Here is a 13,597-nt window from a genome sequence, read left to right as displayed (position 1 = left end):
TGAATATTTTTGTACGCCCCGTCGGATTTTAGTAACGTTGTTATACCAACTTCCATAGAAATCTTAGGGTATCTTAAAGCGAATATACATATAACATCTAATCATGATTAAAAGGTGAATCAGGGTTTATTTTCTTAATCGGGCTGAATCTACCATGATTTCTCATTCAAATTTAAATCATTGTGCGGCAGGGTTTATTTTAAATCATGATCGAAATCATGATACTACTGAGATACAACGCGGGTTTTGTACGAAAAAATACAACTCTCTCACAAAGTACCAACATTTGCAACTGTTTTTACATGCCGTTTGTTTTAAAATTTAACGGTTGACAAATACAAAAATGAAAGATCAAAGAAAATTAAAAATTATTTATAGAATTTTTGTGTTTTTAGTTCTTTTTATTTACTATTGCATCAAAGTATTGCAAAAACATTTCCATTGTGGTAATTCTTCTATTCTTTTTCAAATTGCAAACAAATATGCTGCTGATCCCTATTTCTCTGCCGGTGAGCGTAAAGTGCTGTCAGGAGGTTCGGGATCCTCGCACGGCAGGTAGACCTGCGTCCAGCCTAGCTATTGCATTGTTCCTGTTGCTGTAGTTGGAGAGGAGAATTAAGGGTCATCATACCCTCGTGCAGATATGGCTCCTGGACCAAAGCAATGCCGATGTTTTGTTGAACGAGGGTAAAGAAGAACTCTGCACGACCTTCATGCATTGGGCGACTTTTGTGCGGATCGGTGTCGGATGTGAATCCTCTCCAACCTGTACATTAGTGTCCCTTTGCTCATTCTCAAAAGTTATTCCCCTAATTTGTCAGTGGCGTATTTGACAACCAGACCTCAGTTTTTCTCGTAAGCATTGAACTTTCGCCAGCTGTTTATACGAAAACTAGAGTTCTGCTTTTCAACTAACCTCTGCAAATCCGAACCAAACAGAGGTTACCAAGCCGCACGGGATCTCATCTACAGATACAGCTGCAAGATTGTTATCCATACAAAGGGGTTCAAAGTCATTCACTGCCTTAATAAGGTAGTTAGAAGACTTATTATTTTCACTATTTATGACTTTATAAAGGAAAATCATGCCAAACTGTAACCTTTGATGGTCAAACCGGTCCTTTAAATGGTCTTCAGATACAGCAACCAATGATTCGCACTGATCTATCCAGTCAATGATTCGCACTGATTGGCTATCTGAGATCATTTATCGTCTCTTTACTTTTGGAAGTTCGCTTCTAAGCTTTCTCTGAAGGCTTGCCATTTGGTTTTGCCTTGGCCTTTTCGGTGGTATTATTCGCACTATACTTCTTAGTGGATGTTGAGACATATCAGATAGGATTTGAGGCATACCTGGTAACGAAATTTTCTTTGCAGCTGGTTGCTGTTCATACGTTGATCCCATTGTCGTCGGAACTGGATTCGCTGAAATTTCCGATCCTTCTGACTCCATGTGCCGGAGTTTTGTGATACTGTACGGAGGGAATCCGTCGCTGCCTTTTTTGGGGGCTTGGCGTGGGTAGCCACAGTAAGTGATGTAGGGATCCTTCCGATGTCGTTCATTTGTTGCCTTCTGAGGGTAGTCCCTTGTAAGTACACAAGGGACTACCCTCAGAAGGCAACAAATGGCGTTTTTACACGATATGTATTTTACATATGTGCTGTCACTTATTTCATCCATATTGTTACGAATATAACTTTAGATTTAAGTTAATTTAGATGAATTCCGTTAATTTAAGAATTTGAATTGTAACGTAAATTTCTACTACGCAGTTTATTTGAATAACTTCACAACAACAACCACTGTATAGATTTTTCTACATCCTTCCATTTCCTCTTTCATTTTCTATTTTGTTATTGTCGTACAATTCTTGGTAAACGTCATTCCTCTTTCTTTGTTATTCCCTCGCCTGTATATGTGTTGTTGCTATTCCTCTTTCTTTGTTATTCCCTCGCCTGTATATGTGTTGTTGTTATTGTAAGTTTGTTTACTCAAGTTTGTTGTTGTTATTGTTCACTCAGTAAGTTTGTTGTTGTTATTGTTACTCAATGTGTTTGTTGCATTCGTAGATTGTTCGTGATCTAGGTGTTACCAGATCGTCTAGAAACTTCTGTAGCGACAGGCAGGGCTCATATAAATAGAGGGAATGGAAAGGCAGTGAGTCAGTTGTGAATCAGATCGCGAATTGAAACCGTCGTGTAAAGTAAAGTGCAAAGTAAAGTTGTGTGAATAAAATCATTATAATAATCGTAATCAGAAAGAACCCGCGTTTTATTTGGTACGAATTGTATCGGGAAATAAAACAACGTCTACACGGGATTTAGTAAAACCCAAGAACGTAACAATTGGTGTCCGAAGTGAGATTACGATAATACTACGATGAAGTTTAAGGATCTACGAGTGGAAGACTTAAAGAAGGAGCTCAATAAATTGGAATTGTCCTCTACTGGCAACAAGGCTGAACTACAAAAACGTCTGTTGGATGAGTTCGAGCGCCGTGGTATGAACATCGATACATATGAGTTTGACAGTAAGGATGAAGTGGATTTATCGGAAATGGGCGAATCCAACGGTGGGGAAGTCTCGTCAGTAGCTGCCAGGGGTGACGATTTCAGAGAAATGCTGGCCAAAATGTTTGAGGAAAATTTCAGAAGGAGCGAAGAGAATTCCAGAAAGTTAGAAGAAAACACGAGACGAATGTTCGAAGAGAATTCCAGAAAGTTAGATGAACTCAAGGCAGAGAATTGTAGAATGAACGAGACACTCGGGAACATTACGGAAGTTATTGGAAGGAGAGTGGAAACCGTGGAGGTCCAAATTAAAGATTTGGATAAGAAAGTGCAGTCGGTTGACGAGAAATTTCTGGCCCACGACCACAGGTTTACGAATCTGGAGAAGAAAATTAAATGTGCAACATATGCGTCACCAAAAGCGTCGTTTGCCGAAACTGTGTCGTTTGCCCTTGCCCAAGAGACGGCAAGAATAATTGTTAAGCCCCAGACCCACAAGATTCGCCAACTGGAGACCGAAGGTTGCGAACCCAAATCTCTCGTTAACTCGATCAAGGACGCCATGAAGCAGGTAATAGAAGAAACAAAGTTAGTAGGGATGACTAAGCCCAGGGTTAGATGCTACAACTGCGATAAAGCAGGTCATATTGCGCGCGAATGCAGAGCTAAGCGCAAACGATCCAGGTCATCGTCACCACCTCCAACGAAAGATGGTAGACGAATGGCTCAACAGTCCACCAATGAGTCACCGTTAAACTAAATCGAGCCAGTCCAGCGGGGCATGAACTGGCTCCCATCGACGATGGCCCCACAATCTCCATAGCAATAGTACAACAGAAAAGTCACAACCTAACAACAACTGGGTACATCAATGGTGACAAGCGAGTTCTGACGTTAGATACTGGCGCATCAAAGTCCATCATAAGATCAGATCTGGTAAAGGGAAACATAACGCAACTTAATGGAGTCAGACTGCGCACAGCAACGGGGGAGCCCGCGGCCGTACACGGCAAGATTACCCTGAGACTAACTATTGCCAATAAATCGGTGAATTACGATTTTATAGTTGCCGATATCGTAGACGAAGTGATAATAGGCGCAGATTTTATGATTGCCTTCGGTATCAATCTGGATATGAAAGAGCGTGTGATGACCTGGTCTAACGTCGAAATTCCGTTAAACGTGGGCTACGATGAAAGTACACCCATTAGACGTCTGACTACGGACCATCCAGAGATAATACCGCCCTGTGCCGAAGCAATAATATGGGTACCAATGAATGGAGATTGTGGAGCCGAGAAGTTGTGGGTGGTGGAACCAGCAGAAAACAGATACAGTAACATCCTAATAGCGAATGCCCTGGTGAAAAGCAACGAGGACGGATTGATTCCTGTTAGAGTTTTGAACCTGTCAAACAAGCAAGAGCAAATTTGCCAATTTTCCGAAGTTGGACAATGCACACCAGCTGAAGCTGTAGTTAATTTGGAAACTAGCACCGAAAAGCCAGCAGCCATGGAGAAGAAGCACCTCGACGGCTACATAAAAGAGTGGACACACCAATTATCACCTTCCGAGAGGAACAAGGCTAAGCAGCTATTATGGAAGTATGCCTCTACCTTTGCGTTGACAAAAGAGCACCAAGGAAGAACATCAGTGGTGAAGCATGAAATCAATACAGCAGACGCGCGACCCATTAAACAGCCTCCAAGAAGTGTTCCCCTGGCCAAAAGAGACGAGGTCCAGAAGCTGATAAGTGAAATGGAAAAGAGTGGTGTAATAGAACCATCGTCAAGTCCATGGTGCTCCCCAGTGGTCTTGGTCAAGAAGAAAGACGGAAGCACCCGGTTTTGTGTGGACTACCGAAAGTTAAATGATGTCACCAAGAAAGACAGCTATCCGCTCCCAAGAATCGACGACACATTGGACACATTAGCCGGGACGTCATGGTTCTCCACCCTCGACCTGCAGAGTGGGTACTGGCAAGTAGAGATCGCCGAGAAAGATAAGGAGAAAACAGCGTTTGGCGTTAATGGGGGTCTCTGGCAGTTCAATGTCATGCCATTCGGACTCTGCAACGCCCCGGCTACATTTGAAAGGCTGATGGAGCGTGTGTTAAAAGGGCTGCAGTGGAAGTCATGCCTCATATACCTGGATGACATCATAGTCATGGGACGCAACTTCGACGAACACATCAAGAATTTAAAGGACGTTCTTCAGCAGCTTTCGTCTTCAGGCCTCAAGCTGAACCCAAAGAAGTGCAGTCTCTTCCAACGAGAGGTGAAGTTCCTGGGGCATCACGTGACGCCGGAGGGCATATCGACGGATAAGGAGAAAATTCAAGCCGTCAGAGATTGGCCGCAGCCCCGAAATCTCCATGAGCTGCGAAGCTTTCTGGGTCTCTGCACCTACTACCGTCGATTTGTCCCAAATTTTGCCAACATCGCCGCCTGTCTACACCGCTTAACGCAAAAAGGCCAGAGGTTCCAGTGGGGCAACGACCAAGAAGAGGCGTTCAGTAAACTCAAAGACATGCTATGCAGAGCCCCCATTTTGGCATACCCTATACCTGGCGGAAAGTTTGCTCTGGACACAGACGCAAGTGCGTGCGGCATCGGTGGCGTCCTTTCCCAGGAAATCGACGGACAGGAAAAAGTCATCGGGTACTACAGCCGGACATTGTCGAAGCCTGAGAGGAATTACTGTGTGACGAGGAGAGAGCTGCTTGCTGCCCTTGAGAGCGTTAAACACTTCCACAAATACCTATATGGCCAGCATTTCCTGCTGAGGACCGACCACGCTGCTCTCCAATGGTTGCTGCGGTTTAAGAATCCGGAAGGTCAACTAGCCCGTTGGATCGAGAGGCTCCAGAGTTATGATTTCAGAATCGAGCACAGAAAAGGCGGAAAACACGGTAATGCTGATGCCCTGTCTCGTCGGCCATGCAAGGTGGAATGCAGGCATTGCTCAAAGGCTGAGAATAAGGAGAATATCGTTGATGTCCGACTATTGCAGTTTGAGTCGGGTGAAGATTGGTCGACGGAACAACGAAGAGATCCCATTCTGGGCAAAGTAATTTCGGCCATTGAAACGGGCAAGCGACCTAGTCGTAAAGAAATTACCTCCGAAAGCCCTCTTTTAAAATCCTATTGGGCCCAGTGGGACAGTCTACTTATAAAAGATGGCTGCCTATATCGCAAATGGGAAAGTGAGGACGGTAAATCTCACCGGAACTTGATCGTCGTCCCAGACTCCAAAATAAGAGATGTCTTGTCGGAGTTTCACGATGGGCCAAGTGGAGGACATCTTGGCATAGCAAAGACCGCTGAAAAGGTAAAGCAGAGATTCTACTGGGTCGGCTGTCAAAAATCCATTGCCGACTGGATCGCCAATTGTGAAAGGTGCATAAAAGCTAAAGGTCCAACACGGAAGAGTCGAGGCTACATGCAGCAGTATAATTCAGGAGCCCCTTTTGAAAGAATCGCAATGGATGTAGCTGGACCGTTCCCCACAAGCGACTCTGGGAACCGGTATGTCTTAGTGGTCATGGATTACTTCAGTAAATGGCCGGAGGTTTATGCTATCCCAAATCAAGAAGCCAGGACAATTGTGGATGTGTTCAGCAAAAATTGGATTTGTCGCTATGGTGTTCCATCTGAGGTTCATTCCGATCAAGGTAGGAATTTTGAATCAGCGATCTTCAAGGAAATGTGTGACTCCTACGGAATTAAGAAAACCAGAACGACGCCCCTACATCCACAATCAGATGGCATGGTGGAAAGATTCAATCGCACCCTTGAAGAACATCTACGGAAAGTGGTGGACAGTGGCCAACGAGACTGGGATGAGCATATTCCAAAGTTTTTATTGGCTTATAGATCGGCCATTCATGATTCCACATCCCGGACCCCAGCCAAAGTTCTGTTCGGAAATGAATTAAAGCTACCTGGCGATTTGATATTCGGCGCTACCCCAAACGACGATGTGAACCAAGATGAAGACAGCCAAAACTCTTTTAGTAAAGTCCACGATGCAGTCCGACATCGAATAAAAATGGTTAGCAACCGCATGAAGGCAAGGTACGATCGAGCGGCAAATACCGATGGGTTTCAAGAAGGGCAACTGGTACTATTGTTCAACCCACAACGAAAGAAAGGACTATGCCCCAAATTGCAAACGCACTGGGAAGGACCCTACAAGATTGTCACGAAAATAAATGACGTCGTTTATCGCATCCAGAGGAGCGACAGTCCCAGGTCGAAGATGAAAGTTGTACATTTGGAGCGGCTGACCCCCTACGGAACGGGAACTGTGCCTATTCGGGACGAACAGGCTTAAGCGGGGGGCAATGTTACGAATATAACTTTAGATTTAAGTTAATTTAGATGAATTCCGTTAATTTAAGAATTTGAATTGTAACGTAAATTTCTACTACGCAGTTTATTTGAATAACTTCACAACAACAACCACTGTATAGATTTTTCTACATCCTTCCATTTCCTCTTTCATTTTCTATTTTGTTATTGTCGTACAATTCTTGTTAAACGTCATTCCTCTTTCTTTGTTATTCCCTCGCCTGTATATGTGTTGTTGTTATTCCTCTTTCTTTGTTATTCCCTCGCCTGTATATGTGTTGTTGTTATTGTAAGTTTGTTTACTCAAGTTTGTTGTTGTTATTGTTCACTCAGTAAGTTTGTTGTTGTTATTGTTACTCAATGTGTTTGTTGCATTGGTAGATTGTTCGTGATCTAGGTGTTACCAGATCGTCTAGAAACTTCTGTAGCGACAGGCAGGGCTCATATAAATAGAGGGAATGGAAAGGCAGTGAGTCAGTTGTGAATCAGATCGCGAATTGAAACCGTCGTGTAAAGTAAAGTGCAAAGTAAAGTTGTGTGAATAAAATCATTATAATAATCGTAATCAGAAAGAACCCGCGTTTTATTTGGTACGAATTGTATCGGGAAATAAAACAACGTCTACACGGGATTTAGTAAAACCCAAGAACGTAACAATATGTAATTCCGTATGTGTGTCAAAATTAGCAGTGTACACAAAACATTTATTTTTGTGTTCAAATCGGCATATGTATTTTACATATGACATAACCTATAAACAAAATAACACTTTTATTTTTTCTTAAATCAACATCATTTTTTTATTAAACACCTACAAACGAAATAATAATTTGTAATTGTTGCCTTTTCATCCTTTTTTTTTGAATTGCAATTGAAATATTTTCTTCCAACAATGTGTTTCATTCAAACAGCTGATTTCCTTATGTTTCACATACGAAAATAGAGCGCGTCCTATTCGGAAAAAAATACATATGTAATTGCATATCGTTTTGACACATTGAAATTTCCGTATTTTTCACATGACGAGTTCGATTTCCATATATAAAAAAGTGACAGCACATATGTAAAATACATATCGTGTAGAAACACCATTAGGTGTTTCCTGATCAAAAGAAATCCCCTATCACTGATTTTAATCGGGTCTTGGTCGACGTATAGTTGGCAAAAACAAATAACCTTTCGGCACGCCTTCCTATCCACGGCCACTTTTGATTTTTAATTTTTAGACTTGTCTTCGGTGGTTAATTGCAGTGGAGGTACCTCACGGCTAATAGAAAATTGCCGTTGTAGAGTCTCGAGCTTCCTTACTCGAGGGGTCCGCATCCTTCCGTTTCATATCTCACGACCCCATCTGACTTGGTGGTGAGACTATAGTCTCATATTCTCTCAGAAGGATTTCCTGACTCGGGATGAAGAGTCTGCTCTTGTAGCATGTGATACTGAAGGTACCAAAGCAACCACAACTGTTTAAGTCGAATATCTTTGTTTTTATGGGGGTTTTTTATTTCAGATCACTGGTTTCATACGTCATTGTTTTTTGGAGGACGGTGGCATAGCCTCCATATATATATATAAATATATTTGCTGATCTTCCCACTATCCGCAACCTGTGGAACCCAGAATTCCGTAAACGAATTATAAAAACCGTTTTAAACACGACTTATGTTGTGGATTTATATCAGTGATAGACGGAATGTGGTTTCGTATATTACATAATTATTGTCCATGATGCAATAAATAATTGTTGTATCAAAAAAATCTCTTTTTCATTCGACCATCTAAATTTTAATAATATTTCTCAATGTTCTCAAATGCACTTTGACAGTTAATCGAATTATTGCGCCATAATCTCAACCCTGTCTAAACACTGAAAATGTAAACAATCATTTGTATTCTATTTATCTCACCTAGTGTTCCCTATATAGGCAACTGGTGAAAAAATGCTGCCAATTCTATGTAGTGGAGAGAAACATGTGTAGAAAATATCATTAATTGCGCGCCATCAGTTGACAGTTCTTGAGCACAACAAACAAAAACATTGCAAAATATTATTAAACAAGCCGTGTATTCCGATTGTAAACAAATTATCGTGTGTGTTTTTTATTAAATAAAACGTGTTAAATAATAAATACTTCAAATAAACAACTCAGTTTCTATCAATTTGTGTTGACATTAAAAAAATAATAATAAAGTAGTAGTGAACAAAATGGAATCCGAATTGAAACAAGAATTTGATAATATGGGAATTGAGCCCAGCCAAGAAGTTCTGTTTAGATGTAAGTTAATACCTTATTTATTTAATAAATTATGAACTAATTAATTATTTCACATTTCAGCTGTTGATTTGTGCTCCACTTACAATATTGAAGATGCCGCCGAATTTGTTGAACAATGGGTGGCATTTAGCATTTCCAATTTGAATGGTGCCGAACCATCGCTTGAGCATCTAAATGAATTTGAACGTAAAGTGTTTCAGGCCAAACGTGATAAAGAATTAATGGCCGCCAATAAGAAAAAAGGTGGTAAATTTCCATCGGCCATATCCAATTTAACCCACTTAAATGATATTGCATCGAGCAGTAGTAATCCGTTGGCTATGTACGGTGTCGATGATAGTGATGTTATGGATGAATATATGCAGGATAGCGGTATGACTAGTGCAATGATCGATGATGTTGATAGTATGCCGGGAACACCGAGTGTGCTACATACCCCTAAGGTAAGTTTGGAATCCACGTTTTTTGTAGTCATAATGATATTGTGTTTATTTCACCATGATCTAATTGGAATAGATAAAGCATATTTTAATTGTTAACTGGGAAACGTGATTGGGGTGGTTTTCTTATTAGATCTATGATCATAAAGTATATAGGGGAGAGGGGGCACCTTTGAACACTTTTTGCTTTCAAGCCTTATAAAATTTTTTATTTTATAATTTTTGGTTTCTTATAAATTTTAACTAATAGGTACATATGTAACCTTTAAAATGAATATACATATGACATACTATAAGCTTGATAAATATATTTTATTACTGTTTTAATGGACGAACTCAAAGTGTTCAAAACTGCCCCCCCAGGGGGGCAGCTTTTAACAGGGGTTGGCATTTTTGAACGACATGGTTTTTTTACAGTGTTTATGTTCAAATATGTATGTATTTTATTCATACATATCAGAAATGCATTAATTCATTAAAAAATATATAAAAAATTTTCGATATTTAAAAAATTTAGATCAAAAGTTATTAAACATAAAATGACTTAAAAACAAAAATTAATATGGTGAAAAATACAGTTAATTTCGTAATCTTATTTGCCCATTTGAAATTTTGATAAATCGAAGCGAAAAGTTAAAAAAATCATTTTTTTTTACCCGAGTTTAATGGGCATGTTCAAAGGTGCCCCACCCATGGCATTTTACGGAAATTTAAAATAACTTTTTTTGTAATAAATATATATGAAAGAAATTACATTAGTTATGTTTGAAATGATTTTTGGAATGCAAAAAATTTGCTTAGCGAAGGAAAAAAATCACAGAATTCTTCCTGCGCCCTTTCAACCAAATGAATAAAAGTTTACAATGACACTTAGAAAACATGGTCACCCATGCACAATTTTTCGACAACTGAAAAATCAAGTCAAAGTGGTTTACGCATATAGAGAACAAGATTGCCATATACAAAAATGTGGTTGCGGGTCGGAAAAATATTAAACCAAGATTTTATGAGCGCTGTTCAAAGGTGCCCCACGTTCAAAGGTGCCCCCCTCTCCCCTATATTTTTTTAAATATTTTAATCCGACACAATTGACCATTTGATACTTATAACGACTTCCAACGATTTAGATGTTCATACAAATGTATGATACTATCATTGATACTCCTTTCGATATTTCCGATCGTCTACACTATAGTTCTCCGCCTTCTGGTACGCCAGTCTCCATATAACATTACTGCTTCGGTATAACATACGCCTTTTCGGTATTTTTAAGTTCTTTTTAACAGCATTTTCCGAACAAAATGGCTGTAATTTAGAATCCTGTATTTTGAAAGGTGATAAACATCATTGCAGGGAAATGTAAATATTGGCCTTTGATTTGACTTAGCCTACATTTCTATATGTAGGCCCACTTGGATATGTGTCCTGCCCACTTTTTGAAGCGAAAGAGATTTTATTTGGCATTCCGAGTTCTTGGTCATTTGCCATTCCGTTTGGTACACCTCGTAATATTAAGCTGAGACCCCATAAAGTATTCTTGAGCAGAATAACGTTCAATGTCTATTAAGCCATGTCCGTATGTAATTCTTTCCTAAAAAACTTGCAATACTGACATTTTGCAAATACATTACTATTACTCCTAGGATGTTTGGTTTAGAAAAATAACGGTACCTCCAATATTCGGCTTTTTGAGACACATTTTTCTAAATTCATATCGCTGGCTTGTAAAGGCAATAAATCCCTTTTTCAGGAGAAATAAAACCATCAAACTTTTTTTGAATAAAAATATTTTAAATCTGTAAATGCAAATTGTTTTTGTATTTTATTTGCGTGAAGACAGAAGGAACAAAATAAGTATTTTCGGAGGTACACGGCTTTTTTTGGGATTTAGAGCCTTTTCTTTTATCTCTTATTATATTTTTTAATTACACTTGTTGATTTTTTACATGCTAATTTTATTTAAAAGAGTAAAATTTTTGTTGGAATCATAATTTATTCAAAAATATCAACAAAAACAAGTAAAAACATCTTTAAGTTCTCCTGAGACGGACTTTTTATATCCCCACCATGTCACAGTCAAATACTTAAAATCGATCGGCACTATTATATGGTTGTTATGCCATGATAAATTGCTGCCAAAAGAAAATGAAATATCAAACTACAATCTATTAGAAATTTGGGCTAAGACCTTGTACATACCAAAATCCGCAAATTGGCAGTACAGTTCAAATATAAAGAATTTATCTGGTCCTCTATTTCCTATAACAAAAATTCTGGGCCAGATGTAGTTACAGTCGGTGGGTTTTTAATTTTGTATTTATTTTATAAGCCGAAAAGTATTATTAAATAGAAAACTCCAATGACAGGTAATGCGAATTGCTAAAAAAAGAGGGGACTAGATCCAAACATGGGTTTGAAATAAAGCTAGGGCCTTTATTTTATAATATTGGCCCATATATTATTGCTTCCTTTGTTACCCAAGATGCAATTCACAACATGCTTTTTAACTTACTGGTCCACATTACCCGCTAAGTTATTTTTTCACAGTTGAGAGGTATTTTTAAATTAAAAAAATAGTACCTTTATTCTCTTATTCTCTGGTCGCAAAAGAAATCTATCTCTATACTAAATATGGTACAATTTATTACCTGTTGTACTCTTGTAGTACTTTTTCCCAAAACGAATTCCAAATTTCATGATTCGAGCTCTATAGGTTCACTCAAATCGAAATTTTACCAAATTTAGTACCATTTTGTGCACATTTATATAAATTTCCATAACTACATACCTCAACAATCCAACAGAAATCATATTTCTCTATTCCATTTCTATCGGTTCACCAGATCCAAATTGTACCAACTAATATAAATTTTATTTCCCAATTTAAGGATTGGTTCAACCAAATCCAAATTATACCAAATTTAGTACCATTCTGTACAAAATTTACCACAATTCTACACCCCAACAGTAATCTTAATTCCAAATTTCATAATTCGAGATCTATATAGGTTCACTCAAATCAAAATTTTACAAAATTTATATTTGGTTGGGGAAAAAGAAATCCATTATTTTTTCGGCAGATGACTGTACTGATAGACTTCTCGTAAAGTATCGATCAAACAATTTCAAATGTATGCTCGTTGGGTGACATTTCGCAGTAAAAAAAAAAAAATATTTTGCTGTTGTTGTTGTTGTTTGGTGCATTCAGTTGTGAGTTACAGGGTGTTAAAAATCGAAGTGAACAAAGAGAAAATTCGGTACATTTTACAGTTTTTCTTTGACAAAGGCGAAAATGCAAGCCAAGCAGATAAAATTGTGAATGATGTTTATGCTCCCGATACTGTAATCCTCTAGAGAGGATTGTGAAAATCTACTACTAAAGTTTTTTGCAAATAGAGAGCAGGACTTCTATGAGAGAGGGATTATGAAGTTATCAAGTTGCCTATCGAGCAGGTTTGAATAGCATTCATACTGATGCAGTAGCCGCAGGTCTGTAATATTACACTTTTTTAAGAATATTTAAAATTTTCCAATTATGATTTCTTAAAATTCCATCATTTTAGGTATATTATGTCTTCGGCAATATTACTGATAAAATATCGGGGTGTACAATTTTAAGCCTCAAACGAATTTTCCCACAAGAGATTGTTTTAGAAGGAGTAATATATAATGTATATACCGAATATATAGTCATACACATGGTACAATAATACAAGGTAGGAAAGCTTGAGTTGAATAACAAAAAACTATGCGCTATGCACGTGTGGCTTCTTCTGCCAAAAATAAAATAAATATAAGCAACAAGTATTTGTGTTTATTAGACATTTTTCAACACAAAACTAGAAACGCGAAAAATGAATGAAAGGTTATGATTTCTTCCCAAAATCCAGTAGGGAATACCATCAAATGTTTGTTTCATCCATAACAAAGTAATTACTTCCAGACGAACGTGTTAAAAACTTTATTTTCATTTCAATTAAACTTGAATAGAGTAACTTCGGGTAATGTGGACCACCAT

At 38.5% G+C, this 13,597-nt stretch overlaps 1 protein-coding gene across 1 annotated transcript; it reads left to right on the top strand.

Moving 5' to 3' along the window:
• The first annotated feature begins 9,069 nt into the window (after positions 1–9,069).
• Positions 9,070–9,691, top strand: LOC133334481 (DNA polymerase alpha subunit B-like). The gene is made up of 3 exons (XM_061542773.1): positions 9,070–9,139; positions 9,200–9,582; positions 9,656–9,691. The coding sequence occupies exons 1-3, from the start codon at positions 9,070–9,072 to the stop codon at positions 9,689–9,691; spliced, it is 489 nt and encodes a 162-aa protein (XP_061398757.1).
• Positions 9,692–13,597: the final 3,906 nt, after the last annotated feature.

The sequence above is a fragment of the Musca vetustissima genome, unplaced genomic scaffold, assembly GCF_032173495.1.
Source record: "Musca vetustissima isolate MV318-11 ecotype Yass unplaced genomic scaffold, APGP_CSIRO_Mvet_v1 utg9326, whole genome shotgun sequence".
Taxonomy (NCBI): Eukaryota; Metazoa; Arthropoda; class Insecta; order Diptera; family Muscidae; genus Musca; species Musca vetustissima.
The sequence above is the reverse complement of the archived record's forward strand: the minus strand, read 5'-3'. Positions and strand labels throughout refer to the sequence as shown.